The sequence below is a fragment of the Mesoplodon bidens genome (genome assembly GCF_964165515.1).
Source record: "Mesoplodon bidens genome assembly, chromosome: 13".
In the NCBI taxonomy this organism is placed as follows: domain Eukaryota; kingdom Metazoa; phylum Chordata; class Mammalia; order Artiodactyla; family Ziphiidae; genus Mesoplodon; species Mesoplodon bidens.
In genome coordinates, this window is record NC_138169.1 from 48,188,685 (window position 1) to 48,215,630 (window position 26,946).

The window sequence follows — 26,946 nt, forward strand, 5'->3', positions numbered from 1 at the left end:
AAGATAAAGATGACAGACAGGAAACAAATGTACAAATCGAGAAATCAAAATGTTGGGTATTTGAAAGACTAATAAAATTGATAAAATCCTAGCAAGATTGATCAAAAGAAAAAAAATGGAGAATAAACTCAAACTATCAAAATAGCATTGCAGATATTACCCCATTGCCTTCAGACATTAAAAATATAATAAGATATGTTAAGAAAAATTTAAAGTAATGAATTTGAATATTCAGATAGAATGGTCAAATCCTTTGAGAAATACAATTTAATAAACCTGACGTAAGAAGAAATAGAAAAGCTAAATGGTCCTATATTTACTACAGCCACTAAATCTAAAAAAAAAAAAAAAATCTTTTCACAAAGAAATGTCAAAACAAGACGACTTTGTCAGTAAATTCTTTCTTACATTTACAGAAGAAATAGGATCACTTTTACACAAAAATAGGAGAAAAACCCTCTCAATTACTTTTTACTACAACAGCAATAATTCCAGCAGATGTTTAAGACAGCTGTATGACTTTGTGAGACAGGAATTTCTCAAAAGTCTCTTCAAGAACAAAGGATCCTCCTGGGATTTCCTTTATATTTTTCTCTCTATAAACTTTTATTTTTTTTGAACTGCAGTCTTTACCTGCCAGAAGCAAGAGTAAATCTTCTCTGGAAGAAGATAACACCCAGAGCTTCAAAGTATCTCTATCATAAGCCAGAGTAACCTTGATACCAAAACTTGACAAAATCTTTACAAGACAGGAAAATTGCAGACCCATCTTTTTCATCATCAGAGGTGCAAAGATCCTAAAGAAATGATTGACAATTTAAATTCTATGACACTTAAAACGATAATACATCAGTACAAATTAGTATATTCCTGGCATAAAAGATTGGCTTAATGTTTTAAAATCAATTTTAGCAATAACAAAATAAAATTATATTATCATTGCAATGGATGTATAAAAAGATCTGATAAAATTCAACATCATTTATGACAAAAACTCATATCAAACCAAGAGTAAAATGAAATTTCCTTATTTTGATAAAATCTACATTAAATATCATAATTAAAAATGAAATGCTTTCCCTGCTGAGATCAGAATAAGACAACACTGCACATTATTATCATATCTATTCAACTTTCTACTAAAAGTTTTAGCCAACGTAAATGGGAAAAAATAGTATAAATATTAAAGAAAAGAAATAAAATTGTCATTTTTTACAGGACAGTGTAAGCATTCAGAAAATATAAAATATTTTAAAAATAAAGTATTAGAATAAATAAATGAATTTAACTAGGTAATTAGTATTAGTTCAATATAAAAAAATCAGCTGTATTCCTATATACTAGAAAATACTGTTAAAAAAAAGTTTTAAAGAAAAGATATTATTTACAATAGTGTTGAGTCAAATACCTTTACCTAAGTCTAAGGAAAGATGTAAGAAATCTGCACTGAAAATCATAAAACATGGAGAGAAATTAAAGATTTAACCATGTGAATAGAGATATTATAGTTAAGAATTACAAGAGTCAACATCACTAAATTGTCAGTTTTCTCCAAATTGGCTTATAAATTTAAAGTAATCAAGTCAAAATTCCAGTAGGTTTTTTTAGGGGGTGGAAATCAACAAGCTGATTCTAAAATGTATATGAAAGTGCAAAGATGTAGGAATAGTAAGAGAAAATAAATCATAAAGAACAAAATTGGAATACATATGGTGCTACGTATCAAGACCTAATTATGGTAGCTTCATAATGAGACAGTGTGAAATTGACATAAAGGTTGACCCTTAAACCAAGAGCACAGAATAGAATCCAGAAAAAACTCTACATTCTCTTGACAACATGTGGTCTCTTGGTTTGTGACATTTGGTGACCCTGAGACTGTGGAGAAAGAATGTTATTCCTATAATAGTGCTAGGCTGACTGGGTATCATCTTGATCCCCATTTAATACCATAAATCAGTGATTCTCAGTGGGAGTGATTTTGGCCTCCCTACACCCAAGGACATCCAGAAATGTCTGGAGACATTATTGTCACGAGTGAGTGGGGGAGTGTTACTGGCATCTAGTGGGTACAGGTCAGGGATGCTGCTAAACATCCTACGATGCATAGTATAGTCCCAAACAGCAAAGAATTATCTTCTTCAAAACGTCAGTAGGGCCAACACTGAGAAACTCTGTCTTAAACAAAAATCAATCTCAGGAGGATTATAAGTTTAAATATGAAAACATATTAAAGTTTCTTGAGGGTAACAAGTAAGAAGATATTTATGACCTTGGGGTTGGTAAAGATTTCTTAAACATGACACAAAAAAACAGAAAGCAAAAAGGAAAATATTGATAAATGAGATTACAATTTATCAAAACATATCACCAACATAGTAAAATGTTAAGCCAAAGAGGAGAAGATATTTGTAGTATGTATAACCAACAAAGTACTTCCATCGAGAATATATAAGCATTGTTCATGAATCAAGAAGAAAAAAAGAGACAACCCAGTGGAAAAAATGGGCAAAAGAATTAAACCCATACTTCATAGTAGACAGTACTCACTTGACAATACATGTATGAGAAATTGTCCAACATCATTAGTCACTAAGGAAATTAAAATTAAAACTACTGTGAAATAACCATACATACCAGAAAGGCAAAAATTAAAAAGAGTGAGAAATGAAATGTTGATTAAACTGTGGAGCTACTGGAATTTTCATGTACTGCTAATGGGAAGGTAAATTGGGATGACCTCTTTGGAAAGCCATTGTGAGTATCTACTAAAACTGAATATGTTCATACCCATGTGACTTAATTCCATTCCAACAGAAATGCATACCTATATTCACTAAAAGATGTGTGTATACATGCATATACTTATATATACACATACAGGTATAGTATATATGTATCTATATATGTATGAATGCTTATAGCAGCATTATTAATACTGATTCATAGCAGTTCAAAATTAGTAACAACCCACTAGTGTAGCAAAAACAAAATAAATAAATAAACTCTTGTATATTCACACAGTAGAATTCCTCACAGCAGTGAAAATAAACCATTGTTATATGCAATTACATGAATAAAGCTCATAAACAATCCTGAATGAAAGAAGTCAGACACAGGGGCTACACGTATCGTATATCATTTCATGTACATAAAGTTGAAAATCAGGCAAAACTAATATATGTCTTCTAGGTCAGGATGGAGGTACCTTTGGAGGGGAAGTTAGGGACAGGTACCAAGAAAAGGTCCATGGAGGGTTTCTGGAGTGTGGTGATATTTATTTCTCTATCTGGATGGTGTGTTCCTTGTATATAAATTCACTGAGCTACACAATTATGATTTGTACAGTCTTCTTATATCTGTATTGATAAAAATGTGTTTTTGAAAAAATGTATAAGAGTGGGTGGAGTGAGGGAAAATTGATGTAGAAATAAAATATACATTTAAAAATGCATATTAACATATGAGCTTTCAAGATAAAGATTTTGGCTCCTAAGTTTCCAGTACAAAACACTAGAGAATTATAGTTGTTTCCTCAAATTTTCTTATTATAAAATAAGTTGGCCCCAACTATTAGGTGTTCCTTTCTTACCAAGTTTCCCTAGTTTTTTTTTTTTTTTTTTTTTTAGTGTGTACTTGTTTTTTGTTTTTTGAAACATCTTTATTGGAGTATAATTGCTTTACAATGGTCTGTTAGTTTCTGCTTTATAACAAGGTGAATCAGCTATACATATATATATATATCCCCGTATCTCCTCCCTCTTGCGCTTCCCTCCTACCCTCCCTATCCCACCCCTCTAGGTGGTTACAAAGCACCGAGCTGATTTCCCTGTGCTATGCGGCCGCTTCCCACTAGCTATCTATTTTACATTTGGTAGTGTATATATGTCCATGCCACTCTCTCATTTCGTCCCAGCTTACCCTTCCCCCTCCCGGTGTCCTCAAGTCCATTCTTTATGTCTGCGTCTTTATTCCTGTCCTGCCCCTAGGTTCTTCAGAAACTTTTTTTTTCTTTTTAGATTCCATATATATGTATTAGCATACGGTATTTGTTTTTCTCTTTCTGACTTACTTCACTCTGTATGACAGACTCTAGGTCCATCCACGTTTTTAAAATATTAGTATGGGTCTGAATTAGACAACATTTCTTTCTCTTTTCCCTCCCTCAAATTATTCTACCCTGCCCTCAGGGCTGAGTCAAAGCTGTTGAACCAGAGTGTTGAGAGATCTGTCTTGTCTTGCCCAATATTTTCCTCTTGAGAGGGCCATTGGCAGAGTGGGGGACTCTGCGCTCGGAGATTACATACCTGAGTGGCAGGGGAATGTCACATTCCCTTTTTTCAGGATACAACTTGGCATTTATTAGTAATTTCAGGGTGCCTAACAACAGATGATTTCCAATATATACTGTTTCTGCTGAACAGTTGTATTCATTTTTTTCATCAGTGCCCATCTATGTGACCTCCACAAAGTAAATTTGCTGTTGAATATGTAACCTTTTCATTGAGAATCGTTATTGTATTTGGTTCTTTTCTTTTATGCAATAGTCACTTTATTTCAAGATATGTTAAACACAGTGCTTCTAATTCACTAAAGAAACTCATTATTTTAGAGAATATAATCTTTTGAAATTAACAAGGCTACTAATAATACAGTCAAATTAAATCCTATGTACTTTCCTAAACTGTTGGATGGCAAAATTTAGGGTCATTAGGGTCTGTTTTAGTTATCTATAGGCTCAAATTGAGTTTTCAAAACTATACTACAAATTTTAAAATTATATAATATATAACTATATATAATATATAACCATATATATATATATATATATATATATAACTTTAGAATTCTGCTTCTAAGTGGGACCTTTTTGAGACATTACAGTTTATTTTTATTTAAAAAAAGGATTCTTTTTTTCAGATCTCCTTTCCAGAGAAAAATGGAAAAGAGATCATGGGAGGAGCCTTTGTACCTTAAAATTGCCTTTTGAGAAACTCCTGTCTCGAGATGACATACTGTTGTTTTAAACAAGTCCTGCTGGAATTATTGCTGCTGGTGCAGATGGCAGAGAAGGACTGTCCCTGAGGATGAAATAGTGCTCACATTCTGCACTGCAGATGGAGTTGTGAACGCTGTAGGGAAACAGGACAGAGTGAGGGACAGAGGTATAAACAGAAGTGAATATTCAACTTTTTTATAAGGTTGCACACTGTATTTGCACTATATTTCTTGCACACTGTACTTCAATTGCAGAAGGACTCCAGAAAGATAGTATTTCATTGTATGGACTTATTACTCTGCATACACAGAAACACTTGGAAATAAGGGAAATCAGATCACGCTCTGAGAATCAAGTTACAAAATCGGTGCACGTGGAATGAAGCACAGGCGGTCACCTGAAATAGACTCATTCTCATATCCGAGGGAGCTTCCCAAGATGCTGCTTTACCTGTTCTCTGAGTGCATATCCCAGATCCCTCTACCCTGGCCTCCTCACTGGCTACCATGCACTTACCTCTTCCATGACTGTCTCTCTTCGGACAGTGCATCTGCTAATGACTGCTAACTTCATTGGAGGTTACACCTGCCATCGTCAGCCCATCCTTAGGGGAGGATAATGGTTTTATTCTGTACCATATTGGGCACAGGCCCTGCCCCAATTTCCTATAGTATAACAATTACAAATACCGTGATGTAAATTGAATGAGGTGTTGCTTAAATTTTAGGAATAAAGGGATGGGGGTAAAATATGGGGAAGAATTCACAACTTGATCCTAAGCCCAGACTCACTCCAGGTGAAGTTTAGGTGTGGTCCGCCTTTCTCTCCCAGGCTACTGCCGGGGGTGCCAGGGGTCACTCATGTCCATCCACACCCTGACTGGCCCAGTAACTGGCCAGTCTAGGCTCTAACCTACCCTGACACCCACCGCCTGACACCTCTAATACAGTCATTTCCTCTGCATTTTTTAAGAAACACTGGTTGTGAAAGACTGGGCTTAAACAGCTCCCTTCCACACACCTCTCTTTCTAGATACTTCCTCGAAGATTGCAGTATTCCATTTTCAGTATATTTCAGTGTTTTTTTCTCAAACACGTCCATACTGCTCATGACAGTTTCCAGTCATGATTATTTTATGTTTGTTTCTTTTAATGGGCTTTCATCACTGTAATATTTTTAAATTTCTCTTCAATTTCTTTCTTATTTTTCTTCCAGCTCAGTTTTAGTTGATCTTTGTTTTAGTTTATAATCTCTTATTTGAACATTTGTAGCTTTTTTTTATGACTCCTCTTTTGTTTTTTAAAAGACATAATGTTATCTCTAATTTTATTTAGCTTGTGGTATTTTAGCTCTTCCATTTCCTTGATTGATTTGTTTTTTGAGGTTATTCTTTGAGTGCCCTTTGCTTATATTGTTTCTTATTTTTTGCAGTTTCTATGTCTATGTTCCATACTGTCTCCTGTCTGATTCTTAGCTCATATTTGAATGGATTCTAATATTTGCTATAAAATATTCTAAGCAGGGCAGAGATTGAGGATAGAATAAAGGTAGGGGGACAGGGGAGCATGAGGTAGGATAACTCATAACTTCTGTCCAGATTTTCGTTTACAAATAACCGTTCGTCAAATAAGTTATATCCTTTTCCTGATGGCTTCTCTCTCACTTGATTTTTTTACCTTTCATGACATTGCTTCCTCACATTTCACCTCACACTGTCCCCTGGATAGTTGTCCAGGATGTTGACAATCAAAACGATGGGTAGGATAATTCTTCCTTCATTACAGCCTTCCTAGGGCTCCCTGACACATCAATGGGATGTGCCCTGGTCCTCCTAGATCATATCTCCTTATTCAAACACCCACTTGATTAGTATTTGGGGATGTGATTATTCTTGATGAATTGATTAATTTAATAAAACTCAATTGACACAATATTTGGCAGGGACATTTCGTATTTTGGATTTTGGCACTGGTACTATTTCCTTGTTTCAATGAAGATTAATTTCTTCCTTTTTATTATTTAGTAATAAATTGGTGCCTTTACTCTGGCATCTTGTCCCAGATTATATGTTTTAAAATGAGGCTTCATTGATGTTTTAGAGGAAAAACAGAAGATCAACATGGAGAATAAGATACATCTCCTCGACCTGGATTATCCTCATGTCTTGTAGCCGGCTGCCCTGTGTCTCACTCCCAGCCCATCTTCCAGACAGCACGTGCCATCTACTGAAAGAATTCACTCTGTCCTTCCATATCACCGCCGGTCCCCACCCCCAAGCACTGCCCCAAATCTCTCCAGGTTCATATTTAGGATGAACAGCAAAAGAAGACATCCATTCCTTTCAGAGAGCAGCCTTGTCTAGACATGTAGGTTTGTGGTTTAGCCTGAAAGTTCAACAAGGCAAACATAAAATAATGTAATGTTGAGACATCTCCAAATTTCTTGGTTATTCATTTGCTTCCAAATTTCCATATTGCATAAAGAAAAAAAGAAGAAGGAATGACTTTCCAGGAATGGAAGGACAAAGAAAGGACAATCAGAAGGGCAGGTTTTATTAGGGCTCACCAGGCCCTGCCCATGGGAGGTGCCCTCTTCAATGAAGTAGCTACTTTGTCTCTCCCTTAAATAGCCTTCTGCAACCCCTATCAGAACTAATGCTATTAAACTTCAGAATCATATGTCCACTTATTCTGATTCCATACCAATCTTTTCATAATTTGATTTCCTATGTGCTTTGTCTATAGGGAAAATATGTGCTTGTTTAGCACTATTGATATTAAAGTTTTCTTTGGCAGTTAACCTTCTCCTTATAAATTAAAAATAAAAATTCAGATTTTACAAGTAAATCTGTTAGTAGCTTTGATGCATGCTTTAGCATCCTGAAGTTAGGTGGTCTCTAGAATAAAGATAAGGTGAAATTTTGGAGGATGCAAGGCTGATGACAGCCCCTGGACTGTGGTCAATGCACCAAGGACATGCACCTAAAGGGGGTCAGTCCTGCAGGCGAGACATGCTTCCCTGGAGAGGCTGCTTCTGCATGACAGGGGATTTTCATTTGAGCCCCCAAAGTGTACATATTGCCTACCTAGAGGAAACACCGATCTGACACATCGAAACACTGGTAAAATTAGACCCATTTAATGAATCTATTGCTACAACTCAGCCTTACAAACAACTCCAAGAAGCTTCCAAGCCCAAAATAATTTTAACCAATATACCATTTCAAAGAGGTCAAAGCTTTGAAAAATTACATCACAGTTCACCAAGTAGAAATAAGTTCTCATCCTGGGAAGGTTAAGTAAGTGTTTATGTATAAGATTCGTTTCACTTATTTAGATGAGTGTCAAATATAAGATATCCTAGGATATTTTAAATTTTGGCAAAACTTGAAATAATTTCCTAGCTTTTATAAAAATAATTTTTTTACCCTTACTGAAATAAGAAGGAAACCCATATAATGAGCATTTTCTATGTGCAAGGGAGTAAGATCAGTGATTAATATACCTTACCTCATTTAATTTGTACAACTGCCTGATTAGTTAAGATATTGTACCATTTTACAGATGAGGAGATTGAGGCATTAAAAATTTGTGGCTTAGCGAAAGTCATACAAGTAATATGTTATAGAGCCAGAATTATAATAACCTAGGTCTGTGCCCTCACTGGAGAAGAAATAAATGATAATTATTACTGTGCTAATGTTTTCTAGCCAGAGACCACCAGGAACACACCTGTAGTTGAAGTTTGGGTTTACCACTCCTTGCATGAAGGGAGAACACATGCCATGGGGAACCGTAGGGGGTCTTAGTAAGGGGATTAGAAAGAGCCTATTAGAGGACTTGGGGGTTGGTTGGATGATTTGGGAAGGGGTCCAAGGAGGCTGGAGTTCACTCTGGACAGGATAGAAAGCAGGAGTCATTCTATAATTGGGTATCTCAATTAATCTTATCTACAGGAAGGGCACCCTGGGCCAGGATAGAGCCGTAATGGTTGGTAAAGAAGGAACAGTCATTCACATTAGCCTATACAGGGGGATGTTTGGTATTTCGTGGGTGGCACGGTGACCGTGCTTTCATCTGTATTCAGCCAAAATTATGAAGTGGCCTTGTTTTATCTAAGTGACCTTGTCTGATTATGGTTCTGTGAGATAATCTATGTTTAACAGAAGAATATATAAACACATAGCCTGGCTGTGAGCACCAAGCCAGCTTCAAACAATGCTGAGTCCTCGCTGTAAGTGTCAGACCAGTTCCTGGATGTCAGGGCTGTTTCTTGATTTCTCTTCTAAGACCATGATATGATAGCAGGGTGATAACTGTAGCTGAGCTGTGAAATTACGAAACCAAGGATTCTCTGGCTGTTGGCTAAAAGGGTCTTGAGGCTTTGGGTGCTTCTAAATGGGAAGTTGAGGCACAGGCAATGCAGTTGTGATAGGGCTGCTCACAGGACGTAGTTTCTGAGAAAGACATGAGGAGAGAGAGAAGAGGAGAAAGAGAGAGAGGAGAGAGATGACATTCAAGATGGAAGCTGCAATCTGTCAAAAACCCATCTCATCCCATTTGCCATATTCTATTCATTAGAAATGTGTCACTAAGTTCATCCCACACATCAAAGGGAAGGGAATTAACCTTCAACTCCTGAAAGGAGGAGTATCAAAGAACTTGTGAACATACTTTTTTTAATCCCCCAAAGTACATTTATTGTTTTAGTCATTATTGTCCCATGAAATTTTCTACTATGTTCTATTAAGACATATTTCATGTTCTTTATATTATCATTAAGACAAATTGCATATTACTCATTTGAACTTAATGAAGTTTACTTAAGTGCACTTAATGAGAGAGACAGAGAGAGACAGAGAGAGAGAGACAGAAATAATACCTATTTAAATAGTGCAGGGGAAAGGAAATACAATGCATGTTGCTTAACTGGATTCAAGTTCAAATTAACTAACTATAGAAAGTAGTTTGAGTATACTAAAGGAAATTTGAATACGGACTGGATGTTAGATGATATTAAGAAGTTATAAATTCTGCTGGTGTGATAATAAAATTGGGCCATTAAAGAAAATTCCCTCTTTTGAAAGAGATACTGAAGTTTTTCAGGTAAAACACAGTATCTGTAATTTATTTTGCATTTTCAATCCCCCTCTCAAAAAAGGTAAAGCAAATATGCCAAGATTAATGTCTTTCACAAGTTAGTAAATGTTGCATAGATGTTCAGTATACTATTCTTTCTACTCTTCTATGTTTCAATTTTTTAAAATAATAACAAGTAAAAATAAAACCAAAAATCCCCCCAACACACCAGTGCAGATGAGCCTGTCTCCACTCAGACCACAGGCAGGGAGTGAGGAAAAGTAGAGTATGGGCTTTGCTTTCGGTTGTCTTCTTGCCTTGTTGAGAGAAACTCTATTACAAAAGGATATTTTACGTGGAAATGCTATTATAATATCCTACTATACGTTTGCATATACAAAATTATTTGTATTATACTTTATGGGCTACTTTAGGGATTTTGGAAAACTACTTGGACCTCATCTGAGCTTTGCCTCTTACGATGCTATTAGAACCGAGCCTGAAGTGACCGACCTCATAGGGGTGTTGCCACCCAAAACTCGTGTGGTTTTTGTCTGTACATTCCAGGCAATGACCACCCAGGATGTCCTCTGGTTCTCGGCTCATGTGATCCAGTCCGGTGCAGTGGGTTAGAATGTATGGAAAAGGACAACATCCAAGTTGGGACAGTGTCAAAGTAATAGCTTGAGCTTCACAATGTTTGTAGCTTAAATCTCCCACGTTGGAGATTTATCATTGAGTCCTTCCAGCTATGGGAATAGATTTGCCAGGTATCAGCGTTTGACACTGACAGTGTGGGTTGCGGAGGCTGAGTATATTGGAAGAGTCGAGGCTGCTGGAGAAAAGTGTGACAGGGTTGGGAGGAACGGCAGGGAGGAGACGGCCTGGAAAGGAGTGGAGAAGGAAAGCTGACTGCAGTTGAGGATGGAGTCAGAGACCACTGTGAATCTAGGGTCAGAAAAATCTGTTGTCTAGGTGAAGAATTAAATAGAGCAAAGACAATGGTTGCCCGAACTCCAGGTTTCACTCATAAAACGACCTGAGGTAGGTCTGCAGTTACTGAGTGAAGGAAACCTTGTGTCTAATTGATCCTTTTGAACATTTACCTGTAATGATGGAATTAAAACATGATCTGTGCAGCACTCCTGCTGAAATGCTTCGAGTGTGCAGTGAACGGGGGGCGGGGGCATCAGATCCCACGCCCCCTCCCGCCAAGGCGACATTCAAATCTGTCATAACCACCGTCTGAATTCCATCGTGGAGGGAACCCGTTCCATCTGTTTGTCACGATGGCCCATTTGCAGCCAAGTGGATTTAAGCCCTTTAAAAATGATTTCCTCTCAAAAGCCCTTTCTTTGTGTGTGTGATTTCCCAATAAGTCTCAGATGGAAGTTCACCTCACCGGCGTTGCCACTTAGCAACTAACCCTCTGTTTAAATTATGCTTCAAAATGCTGCACATGACAAAGCTGATTCTCATTCATTTTCCAAACGCCATAATATTCACCAGAATCTTGCAGTGGCCTTGCCCCCTCTGCAGTGCTCGCCTTGGGTTTTTATCAGTGTCTGTCAGAGACCCAGGGTTCAAACTACTGGAGATCCAGATGACATCTGGCTACCCAGCTCCCCGGAATAGTGGCTGCAGTGCTTATCAGTGCATTATTCATCAAAACTGATGATGCAAGGTACAGCATGCTGTCTGCATTTCAGTGTATGAGTAGAAAGGGGTTGGCAGAAACGCCTGGTGTTCTGTGAGCAGCATGTAATCAATAGTCTGGGTGCTTATTCACTTCGTGTTGATGACTATTCCCTCTGGTACATTGCTGGATATTTTTGGGTTCACTGTACTACCAGCTGTGCAATTTTTCTTCCTCCTCTGTTCCTCCTATCAGCCCTGATACAGCACAACCTATTTGTATGATGGGTGTCAAATCCAATAATCTAATGACCAAAAACAGGGCAGCAGGCATGGGCGAAAAGAGTCCAATCTGCTAATATCCACTTGTACTCGGTAATGAAATCAAATGAGTTGCACTTAAATTCAGACTTTCTGCTACTTGACTCAGATGAAACAGTACCAGTCCTCCCCTGTGCTCCATCTCAAATGACAAACAAATCATTGGCATCCCCCTTCCATTTTATCCTCTAAGTGTGTGTACGTGTGTGCTACAGTTTGTAAATCCTATTCCCTCTGAGTAGAGGAACTTAGTTCCCTCTGTTAATGACAAATGCTCAGCACTGTCAAGGGACTGCAAAATCTGAGAGGTCACACCTCAGCCCCCTCCTTCACTGCTGATGTTATTAGGAATTGTACAGAATGTTCTCAAATCAATACTGCAATCCATCCAGTTACATCTGAGATGAAGAAATTAATTTTCACTTGCAAGTTTAGGAGCTGTTATCCATCTTGTACAGTTTTTAAAATGTGATTATTTATTATTATTAAGAGAAAAGGTATGTCTTTTTTTTTTTTTTTTTTTTTTTTTTTTTGCGGTACACGGGCCTCTCACTGTTGTGGCCTCACCCGTTGCAGAGCACAGGCTCCAGACGTGCAGGCTCAGTGGCCATGACTCATGGGCCCAGCCGCTCCGCGGCATGTGGGATCTTCCCGGACCGGGGCACGAACCCGTATCCTCTGCATTGGCGGGCGGACTCTCAACCACTGCACCACCAGGGAAACCCTATCTGTCTTTTTTTAAGATGTAGAAAAATATAGATATCCAAATGGAAAAAGCTAGTTTTAAATGTTCAAATCAGCCCCAAATTTTAGTCAACTTCTCAGCAATCACCACAGAAGTTCTTTAAGATTTAATATTCTCTGTGAGTTCGTGTTCTTAAGAGCTCCTATCTCAGGCAGCAGTGAAGCTTATGGTCTGGTAGGTGATTTGAAGACTGGACGGCCGTGGCCAGCGTGCACCGTGGTGTTGGTCCATGTCCGAGGTTTGATAACTGTGTCCATCATTTTTGTCAGGATGGGTGATCACTGTGGGTCAAAACCATGGTCACTAAGACATTAACTGGTCTCCTGAATCTTCACACATTTTCATCAATAAAAAAAAAAAGAATTCTTTATTTTTAGGATGAGTGAGTCTGGTTAGACCAATTCATAGTCGTCAGTGGTATTATGTGGATGCAGTTAAGACCTCAAGTGGGAATTCCAAATTCTGGGACTTGCTTTAGATGTAGCCCCATAGCCATGCTGCATACATATGAATGACATCCACCTCTTGACAAAATGAATCTCTCTGGTTCCTGGGTCCTGCCCTGAAATGCCGCTTAAAACGGGCAAATGCACAGACAATATAGCATCATGTGGCACAGCTGTGGGCAGGATTGGAATAAAAGAGGCAATCATTACAGTAGTTACTGAGGTCACAAAATTCAATTTTGGATAGTGTGATAGTTACCTCATGGGGCTATCTCAATTCAGACAGCCTGGGTTCAAATCCTGCCATTTCCTAGGGCTGAAGTCACTGGTAAAGTGAATTAACCTCTCTGTTGTTCAGTTCCATTCCATGCTAAATGTGAATAATAACATTTCCCAGGTCACAGGGTTATTGCGAGGAATATAAATTGAGATAGATCACGTAAAGGATTAGCAAGCACCTGGCACCTAGAAAGTGATCAATGAAAGTTAGCCTTTATTACCAATGACCAGCAAGCTAAGACCTGGTACGATTGTTTCCATTCAAGTCTACTCAACTACAACTGCATTGGTGAACATCTAACACGTGCAAGGCACTGTCCTGTGTGTTGAGGGGTAAAAATATGATGAAAATACGGCTCTAGCCTCCAGTTGTTTAGGATTGATGGGGTGGAGTTAGACACGTATACACCTGACAGCAGTGAGGGTACAACCAAAGCACAGACCACATCCACAAACCATGAGGATAGGGAGGAAAGTCTATTGTTCTTATTTGAGGTGGGGAGGAGGGTGGTCCAGGTGATCACTGGAGCTGGTCCTGGAAGTACAAGTAAGAATTTAAGGAGGGGTTGGGAGTGTGAGGGGATATTCTGATGCAATATCATAAACAGGGAAATGAAAAGTTGTGGGGATTGTAGAGAATGGTCTTATTTAACTAGGAGCATGCAAGACAGGAAGAGAAAAGCATGAACTCTGGAGTTGTTGGCTCAACCTGTGTTTGGCTCTGCCTTTATTCCTTGGCTGTGTAACATGGAACCTCACCATATGTGAAACATATAAACCCTGTTTAGATGTACACCGATGATGATAATAATCATATGTACCCCATAGTATCGTAGGGATTTATGGGAATAAGATATGTAAAGCACTGGGTTTGTGAAAGGCAACAGAAAATATTTCCTTTGGGGGCAGAGAGTGGGAGGTTCTTCACCACTGTTTAGTATAGCTCATCTGGCAGCTGGAGCTCCCCAGTGTTTTGAGGTTTAGGGAAAGTTGACTCAAGCCCCAAATCCACTTTCTGTTGTGTCTGTGCATCGCTAGGTCACTCCTGGCTTTGAGCCCTCTGAGCTTCCTCTAACTATCTTTCATGCTCTTGCTTCTCTTCCAGAAGCAGCCCTTGTCCCTCTGAGAACAGCTGGATGGATTGGCCCAGGCAGAAGGAAAAGCAGACGCAAAGACCCTGAGGTAAGTGTGAGCTTCACTTACTCAAAGAAGAGCAAGGAAGTCCTAGGGCTAGAACAGAGTGGGGAAAAGAGACAGTGACCGGAGATGCAGTCAGAGTAGTCGTCAGGGCACAGATAATGGAAAGCACCATAGACCATGGCAAGGACTTCAGATTTTATCCAGAATGAAAAGACAAGTCTTTCTTTGAAGAGTTTTGGTAAAGGGAGTGAGATGATATATCTTATGCCTAAAAGGACCACTCTGGCAGCAAGAAAGGAAAATAGATTGAAGAGGCAAAAGAAGAAGGGAGACCACTCAGGAGACTCTTGAAATAACCCAGGTGAGAGCTGATGGTGGTTTGGGCTAGGGTTGTAATGGTGGACATGGTTAGAAATGCTCTAGGGAGAGGTGAGATGATTCATTCATGGATAGAATACAAAGGTGAGAAAGAAGAGTCAAGGGCAAGTCCACAATTTTTGACCAGAGCAACTAGAGGATAGAGGCACTGTTTACCAAGTGGGAAAGGACTGAAGGAGGAACAGGTTTGGGGGAGGGAAAATCAAGAGTTCTGCTTTGGACATGTTAAGTCTGAGATGTCTTTTCCTATTAATCATCCACCAAATGGAGATGTCGAGCAAATACTGGAATACATGATTTTAGAATCTGGGGCGAGGTTAGGGCTCAAGATTAAATTTGGAAATACATTATCCTCTGCTGTTAGATGAAAACATTACATTTATAGCTCAAAATTATGGAAATAACATGGATTTAATTTCTGACAAAGCGGAGAAAAATTTCTTCTGAGTCAATTTGCCTTCAACACCATCAAGTACCCTGCGGGGCCTAGGGATCAGGGTCCAGGGAGCCAGGCCAGCTCTGTGTATTGGCCTGTGTGAGGTCCTGAGGACCCCGAGGGCCGACAGCAATGAAGGTCATGCACACAGACCCAGCCGGGAAAGAGGGAAGCAGAAACCAAACTGCTCCAGAATACATCCAGAGCAAACAAGCAAAACTCACCTTCCTCTATTTTCTGTTTTATATCACTGAGCAATTTGATTAAAACAAATCAGCAGGACAAAGCTTTTCTGTGGGGAGACAAAAATCAATGAGAAGAATCAAGGTTGAGTAAATGTCCTATGGATATGCAGGGGAGAGAATACAATTTCCAGAATAAGAAGGGAACGTGTGAGAATTAGTTGTTTCTAAACACAAAGTTACTTTTACTTTCATTTAGTGCTTTCAATGGGTTTGAGGGGGTGGGTCACATCTGTGGAGAAACAGTCCATGACCTGAGAAGGTTTCAAAAGTGTTTATGATATGTTTTTTGACTTGATAAGATGTGGAAATTTTTCACAAAGGAATATCTTTATGGAAGTAATTGGGTAAGTCATTGGGAAAGAGTACACATCCAAATTAAAGTTGGCAGCAGAAATGCAGTGACCTGATTGGCTGTCATCAATTTCAGCCCATGCAATCACACTGGAAAGGAATCAATGCCTGTAAGTGAAAGCCATCCTGGTGCACCACTCAGCCATCCCTTCAAGGGAAGACCTGCTACAAGGAGCGCGAGTAGCCAACAGCCTCTGTGTGTAGGTGACCTTGGGATCTGCCTCAGCTTTTAAGCCAATGCCGAGCACTTGCATGGCAGCCCTCAGCAGACCACTGAGCAAAACAGTGGTGAAGGGCTTGTGATCTCTGGAGAGCGGGATCTCTCCCACTGATCTCTGGGAGATTATTGTCCTGCAGCCTCTTGTTGGCTGACCGAGGCTTCCTCAGAGCTGCCCCACAGCCTGAGGTTCTCCCTACCTGACTCTCCTTCCTTCCCTTGTATTTCCACAGGCATCAGACCTACATTAGAGTCTGAAAGTTTTCTCTAACTGCTCTTGTTCCTTTCCCCCTTTATCTGTAACAGGCATTATCCCCAATTAATATCTTGCATTTCTAGCTCTGTCTGAGGATCTGCTGCTGGAAAGACTCAACTGACATACCATGTCACCCTTTATTTCGTTGTATCGGGAACTTGCGGAGAATATATGGGAAAACAATTTCTAAAAACCTACTTTTATTATTTTTTATTTACTCATATATTCCCCATTTACACCAATTTCTGCTTTATATAAAGGTGTGACATACTCTGCGATATTCCTTGCCGCCAATCCCTGATTAACAGGTTTCTGCTCTGGTTGGATCATATGTACTCTTTCTAAGAGAGAATTTAGCATGTTTTGAAAGAATGCTAACATTTTGGGAGAATTGACACTAACAAATATGTACATTATTCAAAAGGTAAAATCTCCTCGGACAGCTAAAAAATTGTAAACTGGTATCAACTACTTTCCAATTTTCCTTGCAGTTGGCTGACACAGAATTGTTCTATCACATATAAATGGTCTCTAATTATAACAGATTTAGGGAAGAATGACTGTGATGGAAAACCTGAAAACAATTGGGACCAAGTTGAGATGGGCTGAATCAAACTGAAAGCTTCCTCAGATGAGCATCCTAGTATGTTTTGAGCAAAGTGTTCATTTTCAGTGCATCCTTCTCATCTATAACTCCTTAGTGCCATGCGTGGTTTCTGTATGAGAAAGTCTGTGAAATCAATTATCTATCTTTCTTTCTTATTTTACTGCCAAACAGAACCCTGACATGGGTTTTGGATCATGAGCCCATGACCACGTGGACCTTGGCCAATTCACCCAAGCTTTTAGGGTCTCCCTTCCACGTGTATGGAAGGAAGGGGTTGAACTAGAAATTCACTATGATCACTTTCAGCTCCTAATGTCTATCATTTTATGGAACGAAAAAGGAATAAAATATGCCTAAACTCATCTTCCTGTGCTACCTCTCCTTCTCTAAAAAACAAAACACTAAAACATATTCAGTTTTTCAAAGACATTTTTGCTTTATTCAAACCCCTTTCCCTGCTTTGCGGGATGATCTTGACGAATTTCAGAGGAATTGAGAAGACCAATTTCCAGATCATCTGGAGTAATTAATTCCAGTGGCTGGAGTTAATTATGATGAGGCAATTCATAAAGTATACAGTAGAAAAACAGCAGCAATTGATGAGACTTCATCTGCAGTGGGATTTGTTTTTTCAAAGGCATTCTTCTGGCAACACATTTCAAAGTTAAACGTGTGCTTCAATGGTGGGAAAACAGTTTATGAGGTTATCATTAGGTATGGGTATGAATTATGTGCAAACGGCCTTATGTATATTTTTGCAGATATGATACAGACCTAATTGGTGTATTACATGGGGGAATTAATGACTATAGCAGAGACCTCAACTCCATCATGTTTTTTATGTGGAAACTATGCTTATTTACAAAAAAAAAATCCATTAGTAAAAATGGCATGATATTGTGAAATAATATTACCATCAATATGAAAAATTAACAGGAACATATTCAGTATAAAAATGACAATTTGGGAAGCACTCTCAAATCTGTATTATAAAAATAAAGAATTTGCAATAATGTAATAAAAGAATGTATTTCTGTTTTATGATTCTGATAGTAAAGCACTTAGGTTCCACTTTCCTAGTTTATGCTGTTATCAGAACCCCCTGATATAATTAGATGGTCTTATTTTGGATAATTACTTATATTTTCTTATTGCATAGCAAAAATCCCACTGGTGAGAAAAACCCTCAATATCTAAAATCTAAGAACTATGTTGCTGAAATAAGCGTGAGAGCCTGAAATCAAGTTCATTCACAAGAAAGGAGCCAGGATTTTTGTAAGCTGATTAATAATGATAATACCACTCCCTTGTATTTTCAAATTTTTTATTAGCTTAAAAATTGATTTTACTTTCATAATCTCTCTCATTTTATTCTCCTAATGTCCCTGTGAGGTAGGTGCTATTGTTCCCATTTTGTAGATGGAAAAGTTTATGGTTGTATTAAATGGTAGAGCAGAGACTCGAACATTTATCATGCTACTCAACAACTCCATTCTACTCACAACCCTGGAAATTACAAGCAAAACCATCTAGCTAAGAAACAGCACGTGTATACGGTGTGCTTTGTAATATTGTGTTTAAAAGCTGATTATTAAAATCTATTCCTGACCCTTTCGCAGAAATGCCAATACTTCACTTTTTACCTTAAGGCTGGGTACCTGAGTTTTAAGGCAGGTTTTGTTGTTAACCGGCTTTGAATCCTTAGCCAAACAGCTTGCCCTCTCTGAAAAGAGGGGACTGAAGTCTTCTAGATCTAAAGCACTTGATTCAAATTTTGTTAAACTAAAATAAATATACTCCTGATTAACTGACCATCTCATTGTCACTTATGTCACCATATTGTAGTGGTGATAGGTTGCAATCAATGGCTCAGAAAGATTGCTTCTATAAGAACAAGCTCAAATAAGCTTGCATAAGACATTTCCTTTGAAAATTATTATATCTGAAAAGTTTTTTCTCTAAAATATCTTATATGAATAAGGCAAAATTAACCTACTTTGTTAAAAAAAAGAAAGAAACAGAAGAAAAATTCACAAATGGAGATTAACTTAACAGTGTCTTAACAATTTTCTATTCTTTACTGATTTAGGTACCAGACTACAGAAATGTTTTAATTATTGTGAGCAGGAAAACAATCTCACCGGTCTTTTGACATTAATATAAGCATGTTGGCTCACATATGCTGTGCTAAGTGTATAGAATGGTCTAAAAATGGGACAAATATACTTGCCACTGAGAATGTGAATGGAGCTAAAAAATCAAAATAATTGTTAAAATGCTGGCCACACCTGATGAAAAAATGAATTTGAAATGAATTTCCAACTTCTATAAATAGAAGCATTTGAATTTTGCTTAGGATCTTTGTGGCATTTCAGATAAAAAGTTGTCAGCCAAAACACTGCTATTGTAATAATGTATTTCAGTTCAAGTTACATATGCTGTTGATCCTTGAACAATGCAGGGGTTAGGGGCACTGACCAACCGGGCAGTGGAAAATCCACATATAAGTTATGGTTGACCCTTGTGTCCACAGTTCCACATCTGTGGATTCAACCCACCACAAACCTGTGTAGTACTGTAGTACTTACTACTGAAAAAAAATCCACATATAAGTGGACCTGCTCAGTTCAAACCCATGTTGTTCAAGGGTCAACTGTATTTCTTGTCTTATACATTTACCATAAGTTCTCCCCAACTTCCTCCCCCCCGAAAAACATGTCCCAATGGTAGCTATTTTTTGTTATGGATCCAGCATTATAAGTATTATTTACTTTTATCTTCTAAACAACTGTGTAAGTGAGGTGTTGTTATCTCAATTTTGCATATAAGGAAAACGAGTTCAGTAGTAAATCCATGTATACCTGCTTCACAAGACAAGTTGGTTTGATTAACCACAAAACTTTCTGTCCACTCTGTAGCCAATTGCTGTAGCATTCTATACACCTATATGCTAGGAAATATGAATACTACTGTGGTGGAAGTTTCTATGTGGTGGTTTTTCTGGAACATAAGAAAATTCTGGGAGTGATCATGAGTAGTCCTCAGAAATAACCATTTTCCCCCTAAGAGGACAATTCCTTGATGCTTGGGGAAAGGCATCAGTTTTCTAAACTGATGTGCCTTTGTGTTGGGTTATGTATCTGTATCTCTGTCCATTGGCAGACTTTTTTTGGACTTCCCCTTGCTTCCCAGCACATGATCAATTTTTCATGGGAAGAGGCATGACCTAGGACATTTGCCTATTTTATATATAGAACTATAAAGATAACGATACCCTCCAGCAAATGAGGAAACCTGTGAGCTGTAAATGCCTGTGTCTCCAATTAATTCACAGAATTCCCTCCAAGGGAGGGACTTATTTTGCATTTGAACTCCAAAACATCTTTTAAGATTGTTAAACTTAACACCAGCCTGAAAATCCCAATCATGCTGGAGATCAGTTAACTGCTTCCAGTGTTCTACTAGCTCCCCTTTAAGGTGTTTGCATTTTAGAGTAAGTAATTTGGCCTTTACCACATTTGCACCGAATAAAAACACATTATTGTTTTGTATGATAGTAAGTTGACTTATAATACTCAAATGCACTGAAAGCTTGCTCCTTGGCTTTCTTATCTGAGCTAATAGTCAATATCATCCTTTTCCCTCTTTACCAGTTTCAAATCTCAGCTTGTCTTCCTCTGTACACTTGTTTTATTTGAATTCTTTCTTTCTATGACACAATTGCTTTCCTCATTCCCACGTTGGGATTTAAATGCTCTGATACTCCCCTGTTACATATTTCAAACCAACTTTCTCATATTGCATCAAAATTAATTCCCTGACTACTTGATTATCTAATTATTTGCCATTAACTTTAATAGTTTAAAATAATAGTCTCTTATGACAACAATCGATGTTTATGGTAGAAGATTTATACAATTAGATAAGGAGTAAAGAGAAAATAAGAAACACTGCAGCATCATCAACCAGAAATAACCTGTGTTATGGTATATAGTTTTTCTTTATTTCCATGGATATTCTTATTTACAAATATTACAATAATGAATCATACCGTATAAACTATTTTGTAACCTTTCCCCACAATATAACATGAATATATTTCTATCTTCCTAAATGCTATTTTTCAATCTTATTCAAAATGGTTTTATAATTTCCCATTATATGGGTATACACTGTTTATTCAACCAATTCCCTAATGTTGGGCTGGAGGTTCTACCCATGTTTTTGGTTATTGTAAACAAGTATATTGATAAACAACCTTGGTAAATAAATCTTTGTTCCATCTATAATCATTTTCTTAGGGTGAATTCTTAGAGGAAGAATTACTAGGTCATAGTTTGTACACAATTTTAGGATTAAAAAATGGATATATTTTTCCAAACTTACATCCAGCATAGCTGTACCAATTTATACTCCTTAAGCTTATTAATGATTCCTGCATCATTATCCCTGAATATTATCAATTTTAAAGTACATTTTCTAGGTAAAAACTCACTGATTCAATCAGCTTTTATTTGACTAGCTGAAATAAATGAACTTAAAACTTTTTCCTGGTCTATCTTTTTTTTTGTTTTTTTAAAATATTTATTTATTTATTTACCTTTGGCTGCATTGGGTCTTCGTCTCTGTGCTTGGGCTTTCTCTAGTTGCGGCGAGCGGGGTTACTCTTCCTTGTGGTGCGCGGGCTTCTCATTGCAGTGGCTTCTCTTGTTGCGGAGCATGGGCTCTAGGTGCACGGGCTTCAGTGGTTGTGGCTCCCGGGCTCTAGAGTGCAGGCTCAGTGGTTGTGGCGCATGGGCTTAGTTGCTCCATGGCATATGGGATCTTCCTGGACCAGGGCTCGAACCTGAGTTACCCTGCATTGGCAGGCAGATTCATAACCACTGCACCACCAGGGAAGCCTCTCCTGGTCTATCTTTAGTTGTGTGTGTATGTGTTTTACTGCCGGTTCATGTTCTTTGCTCATTTGTTTATTGGAATACATGCTCCTTTTTAAAAATTAATTTTTAAAAACCCTCCATATATTAAAGATAGTAAAATCTAAATGTCACATATGTTATAAATATTTTTCCAGTTTAAAAGGTCTTTCAATTATTTTGTTTTAGACAGTTCAAAAATGTGTGGAGTTTACCTTTTCCTTTAAAGTATTTGTTGCTTTGATATCACAGTTATCAACACATTTCAACCCTAATATTAAATGCATTTTCAACTACAACACAGTTTCTAGTATTTCTATGATTTTAATTAAAAATTAAGATTTGCATTATTTAAAAGAGTGAAGGATCTAACAACAGATTAGGAAGCTACTAGAGGGAGAGGCAGAGGAATCCCCCTTACCACTCTCCACTTCCAGGCTCCCAGGCTGGTAGATCTGGTTTGATGGTGGTGGGACAATAACCTTACAGGAGGTCAGGGTTAGACTCACCTTGTAGGGTCACCTGGAAAGAAATATCAGCATCTGGAGAGGAAGTGACAAAGAAGGGAGGTGAAAGCCTGGTGAGCACAACTTTGCCTGCTCCTGTGCTTTAGTGTATGGATGCTGTCCATCAACGACATTCCTTTAAGGATCCTCTCACATTCTCCAGGTTGTGTTGAGTTCCATCCAAACTGAGTGTGAAGACCACACTTTCCAATGGCCCCACTTTGGAAGAGAGGAAGGGGCCTGACACCCAGAGGTACGAAGTGGTATAGAAAGAAAAACAAGATGTGACTGGGCCAGGGTAAATCCACCCAGGACCATCTGTTTGCAGCATGTATCCCCTTAAACATCTTCTCGGGCAAGAACCCAAACTGTCCTATTTAAAAAGGCTTACTTGCCTCTCTTCAGCTGCCTCTAAGGTGCTAAGGAAGCAAAGGCCACTTTTAGGGTGAGGCCCTCACTTTATCCAGAGACTAGCACCGTGCCCGGCGGCCCCACCTAGCACTTGCCCGCACCATGGCCTCCATCTTGGAGCTGGCGTGCATCTACTCGGCCCTCATCCTGCACGACGATGAGGTGACAGTCACAGAGGATAAGATAAATGCCCTCATTAAAGCAGCCGGTGTAAATGTTGAACATCTCTGGCCAGGCTTGTTTGCAAAGGCTTTGGCCAATGTCAACATCGGAATCCTCATGCGCAACGTGGGGACTGGTGGACTTGCCCCAGCAGCTGGTGCTGCCCCAGCAGGAGGTCCTGCCCCCTCCATCACTGCTGCCCCAGCTGAGGAGAAGAAAGCAGAAGCAAAGAAAGAAGAATCTGAAGAGTCTTATGATGGCATGCGCTTTGGTCTTTTTGACTAAATCCCTTTAGTAACAGGGTCAATAAAAAGCTGAACTCTTTGCTGCTGTTGGTCTTACTGTTATAAATAAATAAATAAATAAATAAATAAATAAATAAATAAGTTTTCTCAGAATTCCTAGCAGGAAATTTTTGTTTATATATTATTGGTCAGGAGAGTGTAACAGGAACACCTCTCACTACTGAAGAGGCTTGGAATGCAAGTTTTTGTATGGGCACGTTGGCACCCTTAATCCAATTAGCGTTCTCTTAGTAAATGAAGAAGGAAAGATAAATTGGATGGAAAAAAACAGTCTCTGTTATTAATGGGGAAAATTTGAGAAACAATTCAAATAAAATGTGAACATTCTAAATAATAATATGCTGAGTAGAATATCAGTTATCTACTTTATTACTTCATAGGGTTATTGTGAGTATTAAATGAGAGAAGGCTCAAGAAGTCTTACCCATGATTATTCTACATTTAATTTAAATGAGATAATGCCTATAAAGTGTTGCACAGAGCAAAGGCTCAAAAAATATTAACTGTGGTTCTTTGCTGTTATGAAAACGTTTCATTCTCTGTGATTCTTTACTTCTGCTTCATAAATGACATGAATACAATTCTATGCAGAGGTTTTTATTTCCTGTCTACATGATGATCACAAGTTTAACCTTAAGGGAGATGGCAGTGCTTTCCAATCATGTCGCATAAAACATCACTTATGAAGAATGTTTTGGGAAGCTGTAGCAGATGATAATATTTATCTGCCTTACTGTAATGCTTTATTTTATAACAGGTTGATTCATGAAGGTTTTTTGGAGTCAGGATTGCTATAGTGAACATCCAATGTTTGTGAGACTATTTGAGAATACTTGGTTAATATCAACTGTCTTATATTCAAAAGGCATAAAAAGAATAATGCGTAAAGCATACTTTCAAAAAACTGCTGTGACTTAGAATTATAGGATCATTGAATTTTTGAGCTGGGAGGATTTTAGAGGGGAAACTGAGGCTGGGAGTGTGTAGAGTGAATAAGTGGATTGGAGAAGTTCACACATAGGTGATATCATCTATTATATCTTGTCTCATGAAGTCATATCAAGTAAAACATAAAAACCCTTTGCAAGTGATGGTGCTTATGCTATGCTTTATTTTTCTGGTGTAATTGGTATTATAATAGTTTAGTTGTGATTTCCACTATAGCAATGAAAAATGTATAGTCTTTGTTGGGTGAATTGATAAAAAAATAATGACATGATATCAATAGCTAGGATATAGGGCTGATTTTATATCTGCTGTCTCAACTCTGACTTTATGAGATTCTACTCCTCACTTTTCTTTCAATTAAAATGGCAGGAGAACATTTACTTTCCCTTATTTCTTGGACTTATTATCTAGAGATAAGAATCCGAGAGATAAGACTAAAGAATGATTTCATTGTGACTTCATTTTAGAACCAATGGCACTTTGCAAATGGCTGTGACGTTAGCAGATAATTTAACCATCCCAAACTTTGCTATCCTTACATATAAAAGTAGTACCTACCTCATCATGTTGTTGAGGCTTAAATGAGGTAATATGCTTAAAGACTTTAAAGAATACCTACATCATGTGCATTCACTATTATTATGAGGAGTAGAATTATAACTGGCACCTGTCTGATACATACAAGAGATTTTGTTGAATTGAAAAGCAATGGATTTGCCACAGAAGTCCTCATGTTCTGGGGAAGTAGCTATTTTATTACTGTCTAATCTTTCAAAACTCCTCTTGGCTTCAAGCACAATTTCTCTCTCAAATCCAGTTTTTGGTGGGGATTCTCAATATGTGGGTGTTAGTAGAACACACCCTCATGGCATTTGTAAGAGCACAACTTACAAAGGACCACTGTAGCCTGCAGATCACTGATAAAAACAGCTGGAGCTGACATCTGTGCCTTACAAATCTTTTCAAATCATAAGAAAAATGGCCTTATTTCATAGCCACAGTACGAGTTTCAACTCATGTATAGGAAAGATGTCTGGGAAACCTGATAATGCTGGGCACATAAGATGAAGGCCTTGTCCTTTAATTCCATGTTGGGAAGCACCAATGAAAGGACATAAAATGTGCACCTAACACTTCCCTAAGTAAGCATGGATTTCACAGTTACAGGTTGATTGTAATTTGGTGAATTTGTGAGCTTTTAATGATTCTCGCCACTTTCAAATGACAAGTAGGAGTATGTTTGAAATTGATCACTCTGATTTATAGTCATAAAGGCAACAGGATAAGTCAGAAGACCTAAGGCAGGACTCTCTTTCTAAAATGCATTTTGTCTCTGGTTCCTTTGGCCAGCCTGTAATTGCTAATGAGCTCTTCTGTCAGTTAGAAGTCATAGGTCCCGTGACAGGTTTTCCTATATGATTTTCATCAAATGCTTCGGAATCCTGGGGCAGAAAGAAATTATGTAAATACAAGTTTTTATTACTATTGCGTTTTTATTACTTTTCTCCTCTGGTTTTTATTGCCTCATATAATACAGGTAAATATGGAGATCCCACGTGGAGATGGGGGTTTCTGATCTCGTGCTTCTGCTCTCATGCTTTGTATTCAATCCGTGTTAATTATCCATGATTTCTTAGGCAAAGAGAGGAACGCAGACTCCATGCTGTCTGCAACTACTTCAGTCATTCCTTTACTGCCCGTGACACCATGTGAGACCTGCAGATGCTAATCAATCTCTCCCTGCACCAGCTCAAACAAAAAATGTTAACCATATGCAACTTCAACCTGTTTATCCTTAAGCAATGCAAAGCCATGCAGCGCTACAGACGGGCAGTGGGGGAGAGCACAGAGCTGACACTTCACTCAGGGTTGCTTTGTGACACAGAAGAGCTCGGAACCATAAGAATTTAGGGCAGGGATAGTTGAGTTGGACTCCTTTCTTCCAGCTTTTCTCACTGATAAAGACAAGGGCTCCTCAGAAATTCTCTTCATCCGAGTAGAATTGATGAACAACTACTTAAATATTAGCTTCTGGAGTTCAGATTTGGAGGTTCTTTTGAGGACTGTGGATTCTGAACGCCTAAATACTCTCCAACGTGATCTGTTAGCTACTGGTAAGAACTGAGACATTCACCAGGGAAAAAAAAAAAGAGGAGTTTTAATTAACGTTAGCTCACTTTGTTTAATCTGAATGATAATTTTCTGTTGGACATTATTTTGGGGTGCAGATCTTTTCAAAGCTCTCTTCATCTTGGTAGCTAATGTTTCTTAGTACTTTCTTAAAAAATCCCAGCAGATTATTAAATACAGTAAATTTAAAGGGCATTGGGAAATATAAATCAGAAAGTAGAAAAAAGATTCAAAATGGTATTTGAATATACGTTACAATCTCAGTCTCTTTTTTCTTCAAAATAAGCTTATTTATTCACTTATTTAATGTTTCTCCTTCCTTGAACTGTAAAACAATATGTTCATACTAAAGAGTATTTTGGAAAAAGAAAACAAGGTTCTACCAATCTAACATGTTATTTCCATTTCTCTTTATGGTCCTACAAGTTTTGCATA

The 26,946-nt window shown here is 38.1% G+C and overlaps 1 protein-coding gene across 1 annotated transcript; it reads left to right on the forward strand.

The window, feature by feature from the left end:
- Positions 1-23,068: 23,068 nt before the first annotated feature.
- LOC308626977 (large ribosomal subunit protein P1-like) lies at positions 23,069-23,413 on the forward strand (the record flags this gene model as incomplete). The annotated part of the gene is made up of 1 exon (XM_081252585.1): positions 23,069-23,413. One exon carries the CDS (start codon positions 23,069-23,071, stop codon positions 23,411-23,413), a length of 345 nt encoding a protein of 114 aa, XP_081108711.1.
- Between the last annotated feature and the right edge of the window lie 3,533 nt (positions 23,414-26,946).